The sequence below is a fragment of the Haliotis rufescens genome, unplaced genomic scaffold, assembly GCF_023055435.1.
Source record: "Haliotis rufescens isolate VD_foot unplaced genomic scaffold, xgHalRufe1.0.p SCAF_34, whole genome shotgun sequence".
Classification (NCBI taxonomy): Eukaryota; Metazoa; Mollusca; class Gastropoda; order Lepetellida; family Haliotidae; genus Haliotis; species Haliotis rufescens.
In genome coordinates this window covers 4,362,421-4,383,486 of record NW_025964046.1, presented here as the reverse complement: position 1 = coordinate 4,383,486, position 21,066 = coordinate 4,362,421, and the positions used below count along the sequence as shown (strand labels likewise).

At 44.1% G+C, this 21,066-nt stretch overlaps 1 protein-coding gene across 1 annotated transcript; it reads left to right on the top strand.

Annotated features, from left to right (window-relative positions):
- Positions 1-6,835: 6,835 nt before the first annotated feature.
- Positions 6,836-18,137, top strand: LOC124115348 (probable endochitinase). Its single transcript, XM_048380981.1, has 8 exons — positions 6,836-6,891; positions 9,613-9,669; positions 10,991-11,171; positions 12,406-12,485; positions 13,000-13,183; positions 15,644-15,690; positions 16,525-16,723; positions 17,822-18,137. The coding sequence occupies exons 2-8, from the start codon at positions 9,618-9,620 to the stop codon at positions 18,045-18,047; spliced, it is 969 nt and encodes a 322-aa protein (XP_048236938.1). The 5' UTR covers positions 6,836-6,891; positions 9,613-9,617; the 3' UTR covers positions 18,048-18,137.
- The last annotated feature ends 2,929 nt before the right edge of the window (positions 18,138-21,066 follow it).

Here is a 21,066-nt window from a genome sequence, read left to right as displayed (position 1 = left end):
AAGCCTGAAGTGATGCGGGTCTCAGACGTTTACCACTTCGGTGAAACCCACGAGCACGGGTATGGTGCTGACAAACCTAGAAACATAATCAGGGCGAACCGGGATTCGAACCCACAATCATAGGTTTCTGGGTGCCGTTGTACAAAACAACCTTAGCGCTAAGGTTACCTTATATCCTTAAGTTTTAACCTTAGGCCTTCACTAAGGTTGACCCCCTGTTGCTTGAAACTACCTTACGCTAAGGTAGCCTTAGTTAAGGTGAAAATTTTAAGGTTTGTCAGACCCAACCTTAGCCACGCTAAGGCTGATACTTCATTGAATTTCAACATGGCTACTTTCTTGTTGATGTGTGAACACCACAACAATGTAGTTAAATACTTACAAATACATGTGTACACACCAATAAATTCTAGCAATGGAATATATCTAATACTTACTTGTAATCATTCCACTTTTTTCTAATTTGAGCCCCTGTTCTCTTAACAGACGAGCAGGCATTTACTCTGTAACAGATTGACAAAAAATTATGCACACATGCAGCAAACATATTTAATTTAGACAACAATGTAGTATTTTCCAGATTATTATCCAAATATTTCGCAAACCGGCCCGGTAGGAAGGGTTTCTATTTTTTTCCCTGCCACTTTGGGCTGAAAAATAAATCCTGTTCAAAATTAAACATTTTGAACTCAAATAGAAATATATAGATCTAATGGTGTGGAGGAATATTTATTTATTTATTTTGGCCTGTAATAACGTTCGATATAAAATGAAAATTAATACATTTCTTCTAACACCACTGGATGTCATGTCATGCTTTCAAATATAATATCAATGATAGATACATCAATTTGATCTCATTTACAAAGTAACGATGCTGCATCAGCTAGGCTGAATGTATAGCGAAACTTACTTTGCGGCTACTGCATCCCACTCTCTCATTTTGGATTGATTGGTGATTGTTGAAGAAAATGAGCCGAATAAAACATGGCTGCGACACTTGACTTCATCGGCCAAGAGTGTCAGCTCACTTGATGTAAATTTTGATTGCCGACACCGTTTCTGTGCACTGGTAGACGGCTGTGTCATGTTGAAGTAGCAATATTAGTCGTCTGCAGATGCGAGCAGGGGAGATAACTCTCATCCGTAACCACGGACATGATTGAGTCTCCCATACTAAAGAGATCAACCTTAGTTAAGGTTGCCGCTAAGTATCCTGTCCACGTTAAGGTTGTCCTAAGGTAGTTTTGTGCAACGGGCATAAGTTTTTGATAAGGTTACCTTAAGATTAACCTTAGTTACTAAGTTCAACCTTAGTGAAGGTTGTTTAATACAACGGCACCCTGGTGTGCCCAAAGGACGCAACTCTGCACAGCGAATCGCGGCGCCTTAGACGACTGGGTAAAAATCAAGCACGGGTGAATCAAATAGTCAGTGTGCCATGGTTAGGGTGTGTTGGGCGTTAGGTATTGGTTCTGATTCTGTTCTGTCTCTGGCAAACATTTGTTTTAGCTGTTTGGTCTTCTGACATCTTCCCTTGGCATGAGAGTTAACTGACTTTAAAAGTCCAGTTTCCACCCATGCAGAACTAGGCTGGTATTATGGAGTTACATTTTGGCTGGACGCACGAGTCTATGCATTGTCCAATCAAAATCGCGCAACGAAATCGAAATACGCTTCGTAAACTGTCATACAGATTTCGATCGATTGCAGGATTTGCAGAGCATTTGCACCGCCAACTTGCTGTCAACAGATATTTTCTAAATCTTTTCATGTTTTTAATCAAGGTGCTCACGTGATTTGATGCACTTCGCTATGTAAGGCCCATTTTATCACAATATAGATCTTGATAATCGATTAGATCGTCTTGACTGGGCGCCGCCATTTTGTTTGAAGCAAATGCAAGAGGTTGAATCTGATTGGTCCACAGAAGAGGCATAGAAGGGACATAACTCGTAATAGCCACTTGTGGCGCTACGGATGAGCCCAGGAATTTCAGCCTAGTTCGGCAAGGGTGGAAACTGGACTTTTATAGTCAGTTAACTCCCTTGCCTCCGGAAGATGGTCTTCTGACCACTGATCATAACATTTATATTATATATCTTTTAGAGTATAACTTAAGCTACGGCACCGTAGTTCACCTGTATATGCAACCAATGCAACAGTTTTAAAACGTTGGGATTTAAAAATGGTCTGAAGTCAGTAAAAGCAAAACGCCATTGAAATCAGTAACGCATGACAAACAAACAGGCCACTTGTTTACATGTGCGTGTGTGTCAAAGTGAGTGAGTGAGTAGGGTTTTAGCAATATTCCAGCAATATCACGGCGGGGGACACCAGAAATGGGCTTCACACATTGTACCCATGTCGGGAATCGAACCCGGGTCTTCGGTGTGACGATCGAACGCTTTAACCACTAGGCTACCCGACCGCCCCGCGTGTGTGTCAGAAGGGAGGAGGAACCTGTTGCGTGTCTTTCTGGGTCAGTATGTGATGTTACCATTGGTAGAATGCACACATTTAAAAAAAAGAAACAATTTGGAGCAACCCATTCTGTCCCAGCCAGCTGTCACCCAAAGCCTGGCTGGCCTACATGAAAACATGGTAGTTGTTCCAACTCACAAGGCCTCAAGTAATGTTAGATCAAAGAACTTGTTGCAGGTGACATATCAAATAATGCCACATATAAGACCAGTATGGTAACTGAGGAAGAAATCTGCCCAAACTATGCATCAGTACCATAACTTTTAAATTTGGTCAAACTCTAAAACCTGAAGACATGTCCATTCCTCTTTTGTACGGGATTTAAAACATCGATCCACGCAATTTGGATACCGTGACGTACATCAACCAAGTCAGCGAGCCTGACCACCCGATCTCGTTCGCCGCCACTTACGACAAGCATAGTCGTCCTTTACGGTACCCGTCTAAAAGGAGTATGCAAGTGTACCCGTCTAAAAGGAGTATGCAAGTGTACCCGTCTAAAAGGAGTATGCAAGTGTACCCGTCTAAAAGGAGTATGCAAGTGTACCCGTCTAAAAGGAGTATGCAAGTGTACCCGTCTAAAAGGAGTATGCAAGTGTACCCGTCTAAAAGGAGTATGCAAGTGTACCCGTCTAAAAGGAGTATGCAAGTGTACCCGTCTAAAAGGAGTATGCAAGTATAGTCTTGAGCGACCTCAAGGTATTTTTTCCTGTAGTTCGACCTCATGTAATCATCAAGAACTATAATGTCAAACACTCCAAAATTGCATCATATTGACAATTACTGTCAGTATGATAGTCGAAGAAGTGTTCACTGTGGTGTGATCAAAACCTGATACTTATCATCTTTAAGTTTTGAACAACGAAGGTCAAGGTAACCGGAATGGTTATTATCAACCTGATGAACCATTACCTCTTTAAGAGTTGGTTAGAATTTGACCACTAGGGAAGATTTTACTCTCTACTTCGCAAAGATTATTGAAAGTTGAGATCATTCTTCAATGGCCCTGGGACATTCTTTTGGCATATGCCGCATATTATTGCCATCACTTTTGTACATTTCTGATACAGTCCTAATGCAGACAGACAGACAGACAGACAGTTTATTCAGTATGCAAGGCCATATGGCCCATAGTATAGTTCAGTTTTAACAGATACATAAAAATCAACGTGATCTTGAACATAGCATAATATATTCACCTGAGTCTAAATACATGTTTCAAATACATTGCTAAAGATTTGATAACTTCTTCATTGGTGGAATTCAACAAATTGATCATTAATTAATTGTATTTGTGTGTAATATCTAACACGCAGCTATGTACATATATATACTACAGCGACCAGTTTCACCAAGTACTGCCTTTTTGGACGCATATTTACCAATGCATAAAAACTGATTAAAATAAAAAGTGGTAACTTTCTCAATGGATTCAAAATATTTACTGCCCCATATTTCTGAGCCGTACAACAATATGGGTAGAATTTTACCCATATATATATATATATATATGGAGCCCATATATACTATCAAATATCGAATATGCTGAGGAAAATGTCATATACTTGTTTTCCTTGAATAATTTATAAACAGGAAACATTGCCTTAGATGCCTGAAGCGCTAAGGTCTTACAAACTTTGTACCAATCTGATCCTGAGGACATTAATAGTCCTAAATACTTATAATAACTTGCAAGTTTTAAATGTTTATCACCATATATCCTATTTTCAAGCTTCGTTGCTATTCCACCATTTCTAAAAACAATAACATTGGTTTTCTCAAGTTTTACTTCTAAACCCCACTTAATACAAAAGGACTGCAATACATTAAGCTGTTTCTGCAAGCCTACCACACAGTAGGACACCAGAGCAACATCATCCGCGAACAGCAATAACATAATACCTATAATATCTTGTGTCACAAACACACATTCTTTGTAAATTTCAGAAACAAGTTCTTTTTTTAAAAAGATGAGTAAGACTGGGCTTAAGATGCAACCTTGACGAACACCACTGGAAGTAGTAAAACAAGGAGTTGTACAAGAGTCAGTTTTACTACATGCTTTGACTGAGGAATACATATTCTTATGAACTATTGACAGCTTTCAACGACATCCTTTAGTGATTTTTTTTCTATCAACGTAAGTAAAAATCTATGCGGAAATCAACAAAAGCACAACAAAAACGACCCCTAGGAACAAAGTGACTGGAAAACAAAGGTGTTGTCAACTGTAGAATATCCAGAGCGAAACCCTGCTTGAGCTTCAGATATCATTTACTTCAAGCCAAATTCTACGTCGTTTTTCAACAATAAATGCAAATAGTTTTCCCATGACATTCAAAACAGATATACCTCTGTAATTGATTGGTTGACTGACATGCAGTCCTAATGCATCCTTGCTGAAGGATCTAAAACAGTTGTTATACTTATTTATAAGGTCTGGTTCCAGGACGTCTCAGATTTACTGATTACCTGTGAAGTGTTGTGTTGAGACCTGGGCTCACTTGCACAAAACGATCTTAGCGCTAAGACTATTGTAAGCCTATGTTAAAGTATGGGGGTTAAGATCATCTTAGCGCTAAGATCGCTTTCTGCAAGTGGACCCAGGTTCAACTTTCACCGATTCTCCTCCATAAGTGACAGTTGGCCTGATGCATTATAAGCTGTAGCCCTGTGTCTCCAAACCTTAGACGTCCGACCGGGACATTGAGCAGGAACCTGCGTTCGTCCGACAAATGGAGTTTCCGCCAGGTTCTCAGATTCCATGCCTGTCCAATACCAAACGTAGCATCTGATGGTGATCAGTGAGTAGGGCATTTGGTGATTCTCTTGGACGTCATTCCTGCTGCTCTCAAGTGGTTCCTCAAGACAGACGTTGACCAGGTAGCCATTGTCGCTTCAGGACGGGACTCACTACAATGGCGGCCGTCCTGACCGTAGACGGTCTGTCACGGCTGTGTGTTTGACAAGTTGTCCTAACTAATTACCCGATTGCTGTGCAATGATTGCACAGTTATTCTTTGCCCTCTTTGCGCATTTCATATCGTCCTTCCTGCCATGTTCACAGGGATTGATTAAACATTGCAAGACAGCGGATTTAAAGTCCCAAATTTAATGCCTGAACATAAATATGTGTTTGTTTGTTCCTTAACGTCGCACTCAGCAATATTCCAACTGTATAACGGCGGTCTGTAAGTAATCTGGACCAGAAAATCCAGTGATTAACATCATGAGCATCGATTTACGCAATTGGGATACGATGACCTGAATCGACCAAGTCAGCGATTCTGAAAATCCTATCCCGTTAGTCGCCTCTTACGACAAACATGCCTCAACATACTGCATTTTAGAGAACGCAAGGGTGGCGTGCTAAACGTGCATGCCAAGCGAGTTCTCACGACACTGTCAAACATGAACGGTCACATGATTACGATGGAATACCATTCATAATCATCATTGCCATTATCTTGACATGTATCAACCAAGTCAACAAGCTTGACCACCAGATCCCGTTAATCGCCTCTTACGATATTCACATTCGCCTAACATGGGTTGCTGAAGACCTATTCTACCCGGATCTACACAGGTACGAGAGTTTGGGGGTATTCGATGCCTGAGAATTTGGAACCGACGGAAATACTCAACCAAACCCGCAATTCTAAAAAAACAGTAATTGTCTTTATTGAGTGAGTTTGGTTTAACGACGCTTTTAACGTTATTCCAGTTATATCACGGCGTGTCAGCTTAATGTGGGAGGAAAGCCCGAAGTGATGCAGGTCTAAGACGTTTACCACATCGGTGAAACCCACGAGCACGGGTATGGTGCTGACAAACCTAGAAACATAATCGGGGCGAACCGGGATTCGAACCCACAATCATAGGTTTCTGGCGTGCCCAAGGGACGCAACTCTGCACAGCGAATCGCTGCGCCTTAGACGACTGGGCCACCCGTGCCCCCAATTGTCTTTATTTAGTAGCAAAGATATGAGTAATATCCCATTGGACACTCTCACTGAGACACGACGTCCATCTTGGAGGATATTAATCATGTTGTCCTGAGACAACTGGGCTCAGTCCGCCAGTAATTTACACATTCGTCTTCAAATTTGCAATTGCAAAAAAACATAGATACTAAGACGTAGCGCTAAACAGTCCGTCACATGTCCGGGAGTAACCTCATTTGATGACGTTTTCTAACCAATAAGATTGCAGCACACTCATTTTGCAAGGATACTGTTATCCCAACGAAGGAAAACTTAGTCTGAAGGAGTTAATCTCTTTACATCGCAGTTAAATGTCTCGGGGCAACTGAATAGATAATTTTCCTTCAACTATATAAAGGTTCGTTACATTTATGTTTTCTGTTTATTCCTAGAGCTTCCAGGGGAGACACTGAGACATACTAAGGTAAGTAATCAGTGTTGGATATAAAGATGAACTATTATTCCAGCTGTGTGAAGGGGTGGTCGGGTAGCCTAGTGGTTAAAGCGTTCGCTCGTCACGCCGAAGACCCGGGTTCGATTCCCGATATCGGTACAATGTGTGAAGCCCATTTCTGGTTTCCCCTGCCGTGATATTGCTGGAATATTTCTAAAAGCGGCGTAAAACCATACTCACTCACTCACTCCTGCTGTGTGTCGCCGGTAACGCAATGATCCACGCCATCACTATGGCACACCGTCACTCATGCTTGCCGTTAGAGGCGATTAACAGGATCGGGTTGTCAGGCTAGATGATTTTGGCCAGATCGATCTTCATGATATCCATCACTGCATTGTCCGATCCAGATTCGACTATTTACAGACCGTCGTCAAATAGCTGAAATGTTTCTGAAAGTGGCGTTAAACATCAAACAATAAAAAAATAAAAACAACACTTGTACGTAGTGAATGAGTGAGTTGGGTTTTACGCCGCTATGAGCGGTATTTAAGTTATGTCACGGCGTGTCAGCTTAATGTGAGGAAAGCCCGAAGTAATGCAGGTCTCAGACCACTTCGGTGAAACCCACGAGCACGGCTATGGTGCTGACAAACTAATCGTGACGAACCGGGATTCGAACCCACGATCACATGTTTTGTTGTCCCGAAGGGACGCAACTCTGTACAACGGGTCGCAGCGCTTTAGACAGCTGGGCCACCCGTGCTCCCACTTTGTACTTAATTCTAAAATATATAACATGTGTTACATTTGATCAAGATCCGGGGTAGAATAGATCTTCAGCAACCCATGCTTGCCATAAAAGGCGACTATGCTTGTAAAAGGCGACTAATGGGATCGGGTGGTCAGGCTCGCTGACTTTGTTGATGCACGTCATCGATCCCAATTGCGTGGATCGATGCTCATCATATTAATCACTGGATTGTCTGGTCCAGATTCGATTATTTACCGCCGTCATATTGGAATATTGCTGAGTGCGGCGTTAAACAACAAACCAACCAACCAACCTACTTTCCAAAGAAAAGTACACTTGTCAGAGGGGTACACAAAATACGTGATCTGGTCTACCAGACTTTCCTTTTTGTAGAAGCCTCGGTGGCTGAGTGGGTTAGATCGCTGACTTTGCTGGCGATTTGGTGCCTCACCCTGAGAACTGTTGGGTTGGATTCAAATTTTCGGTTTGACTGGCACAGCAGCCATGTTGAAAATATATTTTTCATTGTTTTGAAATTTGTTTGGCCGTGCTCTTTCATTCTTTCAAAGTTATATTGTCATAATTGTTTCAAATCATTAAACATTTGTTTGTTTTTAGTCGTCAGTAAATATTTGAATATCAATGCAAACTGTTCAATATTTTTCCACGTGAGCTACGGTACTGTGACCAGTTTTATCCGCATCGTGTCAGTTTTTTTCCGATATTTTTAATTTAAAACACCCCGAGACTTTTAACCTTCATGCATGTCTCCATCAACTGACTGTCACTGCACTCTCCTTTACTTTATGCGAGTCTTTCCACACTCCCAGCAGCGCCGCGCATCTTGTATTTGATATCTGGGATGGTCTATCGATCAAAACAAATGATGCCCCCCCCCCCCCCCCCCCCCCCCCCCACACACACACACACTTTTTTCTAACCACTTTTACACCAAACTCGGCCCAAATGGCCGACACCAGACCAGCACAAAATGGAGGCGTGTCGATAAGTCGATCTCGGGATCGGGTGGTCAGACTCGCTGACTTGGTTGATACATGTCATCGATCCAAATTGCGTAGATCGATGCTCATGATGTCAATCACTGGATTGTCCGGTCCAGACTCGATTATTTACAGACCGCCGTCATATAGCTGGAATATTGTTGACTGCGGCGTACAAACAACCAAACAAACGATAAGTCGATCTATGATTGGTTTGTTTACGTGTTTGTGCATGACTTGCAATTTTACCCCAGAAGTGTCTGACCTTGACATAAAATAATACATTTTTGACACTCCTGATGTTAATCGGTCCAGAAATATTCAAGCAATCACGCATGGGTCTGTGTGTCAGTGCCCCTGGTCATGGTAGTGTTTACCACGACCCGCGTTTGGGGATATGCATCCAATCAGAATGCCGTACTGGTTTCGTGTGCAAAATGGTAATTTCACTGTGACGTCCTTCGCTCACACTGTGACGTCATCCGGTCACGTGTTACGTTAGGCTTCGAGCCTGTGGCTTGCCACATTTTTGTTCATTATCTGTCATACGCCCATGCGTAAGTAAGGCAGCAAATGTGGGTGCGAGTTTGGGTTGGTAGGCATAGGGAGGTTATTCTAAAATCCTAACCATCGTGTTATTTGTTCACAGGTATTTATATTCAAGGTCATACATAGAATTTATTAGACCGCCTCCATGGTCTAGTGGTAGAGCGTCCGCCCGAAGAGCCGCGTCATACCAAAAGAAGTTAAAAAATGGTACTTGTTGTTACCCTGTCTGGCGCTCGGCATTAAGGGGCTAAAACAAGGACTGGTCGGCTCGGGGTCAGTATACTGTGTCTGAGTGGGGTATTCATGTTAAACTGCGGCATGGTATCTCAGTGTGCTAGCACTATAAATCGGCAACAACAACAAAAAGAGAAAAGAAACAAACATACAATAAACGCAAAATGTTTCATTCAAATATCTAGCAAGTAATATATGGTTGTTTCTCTTCAGAAGTCATGAAGTTCGTCGTGGCTCTTATCCTCCTGATGCCGACCCTCACAGATGGGGGTGAGTTGGCTCATTCTATCTACCTAATTAGCATACTCCATGGGGATTCCGAGTTAGAATTACGCCCCAGGAACCTATGCCAATCGTAGGAGGCAACGTCTGGACTCGCCGACCAGGAGTGGAGTGGGCACGGGTGTCCCAGTCGTCTAAGGCGCCGCGATTCGCTGTGCAGAGTTGCGTCCCTTCGGACGCGCCAGAAACCTATAATTGTGGGTTTGAATCCCGGTTTCTAGGTTTGTCAGCACCATACCCGTGCTCGTGGGTTTTACCGAAGTGGTAAACGTCTGAGACCTGCATCACTTCGGGCTTTCCTCCCACTTTAAGCTGCCAAGCCGCGATATAACTGGAATACTGTTAAAAGCGGCGTTAAACCCAACTCACTCACTCACTCATTACAAGTGGACAAAGGTTTACGCCCATTGTAAAAAAGCATCCAGCCTTGTTGTTCTAAAATGGCCCTTATCATTCCATAAACCAGAGCTTGTCTTGTGAGTGAATGTGAGTGAATGTGAGTGAATGTGAGTTGTAGCCATACGACGTGGAGGACATTGGTGGCCTTGTGAGCTTATGACGTCGCAAATCGCCGCCAGGGTCGCGTCAAGCGCGTTGGCGGTAAACCCCGAATCGTCTCCGTGACGTTCACTGGTTTGTTGCCGTCCCTGTGCAAACGCTTCCAAACGCTTCCACACAACCCATGCTTGTCGAAAGAGGCGACCATATGGGTAGTGTGGTCAGACTCGGTGACTTAGTTAATTGCTGGTCCTTGTATCCCCTGACGTAGAGCGTGGCCAACAATACCAATCACTGATTTGTCTGGTACAGACTCTGGCATTTACAGTCTGCAGCCAAATACATAACGATTTGTACGCGTGGTACTAAGCAGCAAAATGCTGTGTCCCCCGCGGAGATATTGCTAGAAAATTGCTAAAAGCGGCGTAAAACATTACTCACTCACTCAGTCAAGCAACAAACACTCACTCGTTCACACACACCCAGCAGCAGACCCGTGAAGATCCGGGGTAGAATAGGTCTTCAGCAACCTTTGCTTGCATTTAAACGCGACTATGCTTGTCGTAAAAGGCGACTAACGGGATCGGGTGGTCAGGCTCGCTGACTTTGTTAATGCATGTCATCGTATCCCAATTGCGTGGATCGATGCTCATGATGTCAGTCACTGGATTGTCAGGTCTAGACTCGATTATTTACAGACCACCGTCATATAGCTGGAATATTGCTGAGTGCAGCGTTAAACAACAAACTAACAAACAAACAAAACTAGCGCAGCAAGTGTACATGTCTGAGGTCTTTAATAATCTTTCAGCTTGTATAACAAGTTGCAACGGCTTGTCGACAACTGACGGCAAACGCTACCCCGACTGCAGCGACTGCGCCTACTACATCCGATGTGAACCTAGCGGCTTGCAGAGGAAGATGTGTCCCACCTCGCTCGCCTTCAACTCAGTAGCAGGCAACTGCGACCATCCGGCGAATGCTGTTTGTGGGTATGTATATGCAGGTAGTGTCTTTGAAGATCACTTCTCACCTTTTAATGATAAGACCGCCTCCGTGGTCTAGTGGTAGAGCGTCCGCCCGGAGAGCGGAAGGTCCGTGGTTCAATCCCCTGCCCGTCATACCAAAAGACGTTAAAAATGGTACTTGTTGTTACCCTGTCTGGCGCTCGGCATTAAAGTCTAAAACAAGGACTGGTCGGCTCGGAGTCAGTATACTGTGTCTGAGTGGGGTATTCATGTTAAACTGCGGCATGGTATCTCAATAAGCTAGCACTATAAATCGGCATCAGTCCGGACTAGTACAAGCAGCCACACAAACACACACACGTACATGCAATTCTACAGAACTTAAAGTGCGTGAGTTTGGTTAAACGCCGCTTTTAACAGTATTCCAGTTATATCACGGCGTGTCAGCTTAATGTGGAGGAAGGCCCGAAGTGATGCAGGTCTCAGACGTTAACCACTTTGGTGAAACCCACGAGCACGGGTATGGTGCTGACAAACCTAGAAACATAATCGGGGCGAACCGGGATTCGAACCCACAATCATAGGTTTGTGGCGTGCCCAAGGGACGCAACTCTGCACAGAACTTGAAGCCTACAACATGTAGCTTACATGTACAAATGCACTTTCTGAAATAGGTCCCTTTATTACAAATATCTACAATAAATGGATTTATATATTCCTGGGTCCAGATCCGCAAAGCGTTCGTAGCGTAACGAGCTGTGTTTACGAATATCGTATTGTTACGAACGCTTTGAGTATCGGGCCAGTTTTCTTCAAATGATCACTGAACTACCCTGAATAGTAGATTCACTCCGGCGTAGGCAATGACTGGTTAGAACTCCTGTCTAGGAACCCAATACCTATATTCGCTGTGTTTTGTTTGTTTGTTGTTTAACGCCGCACTCAGCAATGTTCCAGCAAAACGGCGGCGGTCTGTAAATAATCGAGTCTGGTCCAGACAGTCCAGTGATTGACATCATGAGCATCGATCCCGCAATTGGGATACGATGACATGCATCAACCAAGTCAGCGAGCCTGACCACCCGATCCCGTTAGTCGCTTCTTGTTTTATGATATCCATCACTGGATTGTTTGGTCCACAATCGATTATTTACCGACCGCCGTCATATAGCTGGAATATATAAACGTAGGCCATAAGTGAAGTGAAGACCATTACTAATGTCCTGCATTCATTACTCTTCACCCTTTTTTTTTGAAGGACCACAACGACAACTACAACATCAACGACAACTACAACATCGACGACAACAACTACAACATCTACGACAACGACTTCGGGTAATGCTTCGAATTTGTTTCAACTTCAATCTTACCTTGAAAGGTTTGTTTGTTTGTTTGCTTGTTTGTTGTTTAAGGCCTCATTCAGCTGTAAGATGGCGGTCTGTAAATAATCGAGTTTGGACCCGACAATCCAGTGATTGACTTCATGCGCATCGATATACGCAATTGGGTTGCAATGGCATACATCAACCAAGTCAGAGAGCCTGACCACCCGATCCCGTTAGTCGCCTCTTTTGACAAGCAGAGTCGCCTCAGACGGCAAGCACGGGTTGCTGAAGACCTATTCTAACCCGGATGTTCCGGGGTGTTTTTAGAAGTAATATATTTTCTTAGTGAAATGCCACCCTTGGCCGTTTGTTTTGTTTGTGTGTCGTCCTATCCCGCAACTATGACATCTGTTGATACTTTTAACCCTGGATTTGCCAAGCGTATATTTGTTTGTTTTTTCAGATCGCAAAGATGTTGCAGTATTTTACTGCTGAGTGAGATAAATCGCCATTTCATGTTGTAGGTCCATTCTGTGTGTCTTCGTGTTTGGGACGTCCTGTTGGCAACGAACGTTACCCCCACTGCACGAGCTGCAGCAAGTATGTCCAGTGTCTTGCGACGGGGATAAAAGTGACGACATGCCCGTCAGGTTTGCACCACAACGATGCCAAAGACGACTGTGACACAGTCTCTAACGCCGCTTGCACGTGAGTCACATGGTGCACATAGTGAGTATTATTTTACGCCGCTTTTAGCAGTATTCCAGCAGTATAACGGCGGGGGACACCGGAAATGGGCCTCAAACAATGTAACCATGTGTGGAATTAAACCTGCGTCTTCAGCGTGACGAGCGAACGCTTTAACCACAAGGCTACCCCACCGCCCCAGTGTGTCACAACAAAAGAAATATAGGAGTCGGTGTTATAACTTATACCAGGTGGTTTTATGGTTGGAAGGTTGTTGTTTTACGCCGCACTCAGCAATATTCCAGCTATATGACGGCGGTCTGTAAATAATCGAGTATGGACCAGACAATCCTGTGATTGATGTAATGAGCATCGATCCACGCAATTAGGATACGATGACATGCATCAACCAAGTCAGCGAGCCTGACCACCCGATCCCGTTAGTCGCCTCTTACGACAAGCATAGTAGCCTTTTACGGCAAGCATGGGTTGCTGAAGACCTATTCTACCCAGGATCTTCACGGGTCATGTGGCTTGATGGATGGGTGGTCAGTTTGTAAATGTTCGAATGACAAAACTATGAATAGGTTAGGGTTCAGAGGACAATCAAACAAGCAGGTTACAGAGCCTAATCGTCCAATCCATTTAGTCGCCGACCGCCTCCGTGGTCTAGTGGTAGAGCGTCCGCCCGGAGAGCGGAAGGTCCTGGGTTCGATCCCTGGCCGCGTCATACCAAAAGACGTCAAACGATGGTACTTGTTACCCTGTCTGGCTCTCGGTATTAAGGGGCTAAAACAAGGACTTGTCGGCTCGGAGTCAGTATACTGTGTCTGAGTGGGGTATTCATGTTAAACTGCGGCATGGTATCTTAGTCAGCTAGCACTATAAATCAGTATCAGTCCGGACTAGTACAAGCAGGCACACACACACACGTGCATGCACGGCGCTCTAAAAGATTCAATAATCTTGGACGCGACGTGAAACCCAATTTCACCTCACCTCATTTTGTCGATAACCATAAATCTCACCTGGGCCTACTTGCACAAAGCGATCTTAGCGCTAAGACTATCATAAGCCTATGTTAAAGTATGGGAGTTACGATCATCTTAGCACTAAGATCGCTTTGTGCAAGTGGGCGCAGCAATCACCACAAAGGATCAGTATTTCTAAAAGCGAATAGAATGGTCTTCTAGCGTAAGATCTCTCTCTCAACACAACTGAATCCTCGTGGACATTCCAGCTTAGATCAGGGCCCACTTGCACAAAGCGATCTTAGCGCTAAGATGATCTTAACTCCCATACTTCAACATAGGCTTAGCGCTAAGATCGTTTTGTGCAAGTGGGCCCTGGTCTACAGCAACCTGTGTCTGTCTCACGAGACTAATCCACAAATATCCTCCGGGTATACACAGACGAGGTTCTAAAATGTTCATGGACAAACCTATAAAGAATAAAGAATTTGCATTTCAGAATTGACTTTCACTTTGTGTGAGTTCATCGGAGTGTGAGCCTTCATTAAGTGAGGGGGAACTGTATGAAAGTCGGCGCTTGCGAGCTCAAGGAATTGTGGATGAAAACCAGGGATAAAATAATGTTAAAACAAATTCGAAAAACATTTTCCTCCTTTGCAACAAAGGTCAACAAGGAGTCAAAACATGACATTGTACTGTTTGATTGTTGTTTAATGCCGCACTCAGCAATATTCCAGCTATATGACGGTTGTCTGTAAATATTCGAGTCTGGACCCGACAATCCAGTGAGTGATATCATGATCATCGATCTACGCAAATGGGATACGATGACATGCATCAATCAAGTCAGCGAGTCTAACCACACGATCCCGTTAGTCGTCTCTTACGGCAAGCACAGTCGCCTCTTATGACAGAAACTATACTGACTTCAAAGGACAAACAGATTTGGTAAATACAGGAAATACATGAATAATTTTAGCTATGAAGTTATCGCTCACATACTATTCAAAAGAGGTTACAGAACACCCGATTCTTTCATAACACTGTAATTGATATGTCATGTTATGACGCGTGAATAACAGCAATATGAGGTGAGGTGAGGTGAAATGGGGTTTAACGTCGCATCCAAGATTATTGCACTTATATAGCGACGTGCATGTACGTGTTTGTGTTTGTGTGGCTGCTTGTACTAGTCCGGACTGATGCCGATTTATAGTGCTAGCTCACTGAGATACCATGCCGCAGTTTAACATGAATACCCCACTCAGACACAGTATACTGACTCCGAGCCGACCAGTCCTTGTTTTAGACCCTTAATGCCGAGCGCCAGACAGGGTTACACCAAGTACCATCTTTTAACGTCTTTTGGTATGACGCGGTCGGGGATCGAACCCCGGACCTTCCGCTCTCCGGGCGGACGCTCTACCACTAGACCACGGAGGCGGTTACAGCAATATGAAAGAAGCGGGTGTGAAAAAGACTATAATTACAAAATCAAGTTTTGTTGCAGAATAACCTCGCCTACAACTGCTGCAACATCAGCGACAACAAAACCAGGTTTGTACTGCTAACACGAAAACTCTACCTTAGCTATATACCTGTCTGGCGCGTGTTACCGGTAGGCTCGATATGCTTTTCCTTTTCGCGAACACCTGGTGTCATCACTGATTTTCAGGGGTCAATTCATAAAATGTTTACCGCTATTTTGCCTTATACGCCAAATGCAAATTGTTTCGGCTGATAACCGTGACTGTTTGTTTATATATTTCATATTCGCGAACACCTGGTGTCATCACTGATTTTCAGGGATCAATTCATAAAATGTTTACCGCTATTTTGCCTTATACGCCAAATGGAATCTGTTTCAGCTGATAATCGTGACTGTTTGTTTATATATTTAGCAAATACTCACTGATATTTGCTACTTGTGAATGGACGAAATATGCAGGAATAACTTTTGGGTGTAATGAAAGACTTGACACGTTATCGCTGTGCAGAGTTGCGTCCCTTGGGCACGCCAGAAACCTATGATTGTGGTTCGAATCCCGGTTCGCCCCGATTATGTTTCTAGGTTTGTCTGCACCATACCCGTGCTCGTGGGTTTCACCGAAGTGGTAAACGTCTGAGACCTGCATCACTTCGGGCTTTCCTCCTGCATTAAGCTGACACGCCGTGATATAACTGGAATACTGTTAAAAGCGGCGTTAAACTCACTCACTCACTCATTTAACACGTTATGCTTAAGTGTAGGTACTCGCATACGTTTTTTACATCACTGTCATATTTAGTCCAAGCGAAGCATGCTCCCTTATACAAAGTGTCTTCTTAGCCACGTGTAAACCATCGGTTAAAAAAACATGAGGATATCATGTTCACATTTTACTCCAACAGCACTAGCGACTTCATCGACATTTTGTTTAAAATCCTGTGTCGGTATGATGGTCAGCAACGAGCGCTACCCCTACTGCAGCGACTGCACCAAATACATTCAATGTCTGTCCACTGGAGAAAAGGTTACAACGTGTCCAGCCGGGCTCCACCACAACGACATCATCGACGACTGTGATCAACCAAGCACAGCCAATTGCCAGTAAGTGATTGGTTGCCCCCTATAAAAGAACAAACGAAAAAACAAAAATCTCGTCCTTAATCCTGTTTCAAATCCTATTTGTTTAATGTTTTAAGACTTTTTTTTGTGTTCTCCGTCCTTATATGGTTGCCATAGCACTGCACTGTGTGCGTTTATTGTTTAATGCCGCACTGCGCACAATCCCATAAGTATGATCACGGTATGTCAAAAATGAAGTCTGGACCAGACAATCCAGTGTTTGATATTCTGTGCACGTAGTCACAAAGCCCGACCACATGGGTGCCGTTGTAGAAAACAACCTTAACACTTCGCCGGTCGTAAGTCTATGCTAAGGTATTGGAGTTACTATCACCTTAGCACTAAGACCGCTTTGTTCAACAGCCCCCTGATGCATTAAGTCGCCACTAAGACCAGCAAAGGCTACTAAGGACCAATTTAAACCGGACTCCCCCAAACGTGCCCAATATGGTTTTTTATGGAGTATGGTTTTTACGCCGCTTTTAGCAATATTCCAGCAATATCACGGCGGGGGACACCAGAAATGGGCTTCACACATTGTACCATGTCGGGAATCGAACCCGGGTCTTCGGCGTGACGAGCGAACGCTTTAACCACTAGGCTACCCGACCGCCCCCTTGCCACAAGCAATGGTGTGCTTGAGAAACATGGGCCTGTATGGGCCAATAATATTACTAAGTCAGGTGCACTTCAGGCTTATAGTGTAACATGCACTCTGACATTGTTAGAGTATTGGAGTGAGTTTGTTTGTTTTTTGTTTTTAACGCCGCACTCAGCAATATTCTAGCTGTATGACGGCCATAAATAATTGCGTCTGGACCAAAAAATCCAGTAATTGACATCATGAGCATCGATCCACGCAATTGGGATACGATAACATGCATCAATCAAGTCGGTAAGTCTGACCACCCGATCCCATTAGTTGCCTCTTACGGCATGCATGGTTGCTGAAGACCTATTCTCCACCCAGATCTTCACGGGTCTATTGGAGTGAGGCAACAACGGCACACAAATACTGACATTCAATGCGTCCGTCACCTTCAATCAAAGAATCTACTTTAATCTCCCCTTACTTCAAAGGTCGGACTCAGCAGGCACTTCCGGTACTTCCGGCGCAACCGGAAACTGCGTGGCCACCTGTAGCAACATTGCCGACGGCAACTACCAGGACTGCACCGACTGCTACAAGTACGTTGCCTGCTCTGGAGGGCTCATGTACCTGATGGACTGTGCTGCCACTCTTGTGTGGGACGACTCCATGAAACGGTGTGAAGGCACGTCCTCTACCTGCACCGCCATTGGTTAATCATTACCATTTCAGATCGTGCATGTAGTGCTACATCTGTGAGAAACTGCTTTTGTATGTGAAATGTTTGAGTAGATGGTCTACCAAATAAAATTCACGCGTTTGTTAGCCCCGACCATACATGGGATGAGAGTTACCTCCCTTTCTAAATTGTTCAAGCCTTATAGTAATGAGTGAGTGAGTGAGTTTGATTTTACGCCGCTTTTAGCAATATTCCAGCAATATCACAGCGGGGGACACCAGAAATGGGTTTCACGCACTGTACCCACCTGATACTAATGCATGCGTACCACTACACGTGACACGGTATTGACCGAAGCTGCCATCTGTTATGATCTGGTTTCCTAAAGTAACATGCGTGCCTCAAGTTTGAAAACTTTAACGTGGATTCCTAGTTTGTACATCGCAATTTCGATTCATATCTCAATGAGTGAGTGAGTGAGTTTGGTTTAACGCCGCTTTTAACAGTATTACAGTTATATCACGGCGTGTCAGCTTAATGTGGGAGGAAAGCCCGAAGTGATGCAGGTCTCAGACGTTTACCACTTCGGTGAAACCCACGAGGCCGGGTATGGTGCTGACAAACCTAGAAACATAATCGGGGCGAACCGGGATTCGAACCCACAATCATAGGTTTCTGGCGTGCCCAAGGGACGCAAATCTGCACAGCGAATCGCGGCGCCATAGACGACTTGGCCACCCGTGCCCCCCCCCCCCCCCCCCCCCCCCCCCCCCCCCCCATATCTCAATGAACTGGATAAACTACATAGTCGAACCTTCAATGCAATCATATGAGTATGCAACACATAGCTTGCAATGTCCAACTCCTGAGCAGAACCGACGAGCTACAGATACTATTTATCGACGCCATGTTACTATTCTAGAGAGGGGCGTTTGGGTAGCCTAGTGGTTAATGTGTTAACTCGTCACGCTGAAGACTCGGGTTCGATTCCCATCATGGGTACAATGTGTGAAGCCCATTTCTGGTGTCCCCCGCCTTGATAATGCTTGAATATTGCTAAAAGCGGCGTAAAACCATATTCATTCACACACTGGAGACCGTGAAGATCTGGGTTAGAATAGGTCTTCAGCAACCCATACTTACCGTAAAAGGTGACAATGCTTGTCGTAAGAGCCAACAAACGGGTGGTCAGGCTCGCTGACTTGGTTGATGCATGTCATCATATCCCAATTGCGTGGATCGATGCTCATGGTGTAAATCACTGGATTGTCTGGTCCAGGCTCGATTGTTTACAGCCCGCCGCCATGTAGGTGGAATATTGCTAAGTGCGGTGTTAAACAACAAACAAACAAACAGACAAACAAACAAAAAACATGCTTAAATCGAATTCGCCTACGTTTGTGTTGAACGTTATGGTTTTTTTTATCTTATCCAGTTTTCATTATTATCATCGCCTTGATGATCCGGGGGACACGGGTGGCCCAGTCGTCTAAGGCGCCGCGATTCGCTGTGCAGAGTTGCGTCCCTTGGGCACGCCAGAAACCTATGGTTATGGGTTCGAATCCCGGTTCACCCCGATTATGTTTCTAGGTTTGTCAGCACCATACCCGTGCTCGTGGGTTTCACCGAAGTGGTAAACGTCTGAGACCTGCATCACTTCGGGCTTTTCTCCCACATTAAGCTGACACGCCGTGATATAACTGGAATACTGTTAAAAGCGGCGTTAAACCATACTCACTCACACTCACTCACATGATGATCCACAGATGTTTCGGAATCTGTTTGTGTAGGGTCACAACAGCTGTAAGCAGTAAATCGGATGACGTCACTCATGACCGCTGTGATATATTATTGCGCTACTGCGATCATGAGAATAGACACAATATGCAACTATTCCATGCTAAAATAGTGCGATATTTGTGTGTATAAGAACAGATTACTAAACACATGCCTGTAAGATAATATTTATCTCACATCTCGTTGTTTCAAAGCTATACGTTTTGAAACAACCCGTTGTAAGATAAATGGCATCTGACTGACACTCGTGTATGAATCTCGATAGTTACAAATAAAAGAATTAAAACATTAATGATCCGTCCGCCAACTATGTACAATAGTGATAAACTACTGTTCCATCAGATGCATAACAATTGCTGGCTGCACAATGTAATGTGATACAGTGAGTGAGTTGGGTTTAACGCCGCTTTTAACAGTATTCCAGTTATATCGATATCGCGGCGTGTCAGCTTAATGTGGGAGGAAAGCCCGAAGTGATGCAGGTAACAGACATTTACCACTTCGGTGAAACCCACGAGCACGGGTATGGTGCTGACAAACCTAGAAACATAGTCGGGTCGAACCGGGATTCGAACTCACAATCATAGGTTTCTGGCGTGCCTAAGGGACGCAACTCTGCAGAGCGAATCGCGGCACCTTAGACTGGGCCACCCGTGCCCCCTCAAAATGTATGATACCTGTTCTCCTCAGGAATCAAACCCAACACTACTATAAGTCCTTATCATGGGACCTGTGCTTTGTTGTATATGGCAGACTGCACGATTATCTGGCATGTTTAAAAGCAAGGGGCCCCACGTAGAGATTCTGAGTTACAGGGTAAACTATGCCCGTCAGTGGCGACCGATGGGGTGGGTTGTTGTTCATAATATCAATCACTGGATTTTCGGGTCAGATCATGTTCGTTACTGTCAACTGTTTTGTTTGTTATTTAGTGCCGCACTCAGCAATATTCAAGCTACATGATGGTGGTCTGTAAATTTTCGAGTCTAGACCAGACTATCAAGTGATTGACATCATGAGCATCGATCTAGGCAATTGGGATTCGATGACATGCATTAACCAATTGCAAGACAGCGAGCCTGACCACCCGATCACGTTAGTCGCTTCTTACGACAAGCACAGTAGCCTGTATCAGACCTCTAGATGATATGATTTTTTACATAAGCAGTATCTTGTGTGCAGGCTGCAACTTTATCCGAAGTCCGAAACCCTTGTCTTGTAAACTTTCTCGGGAACTAGAAAGATCAGCTTATACTAGTC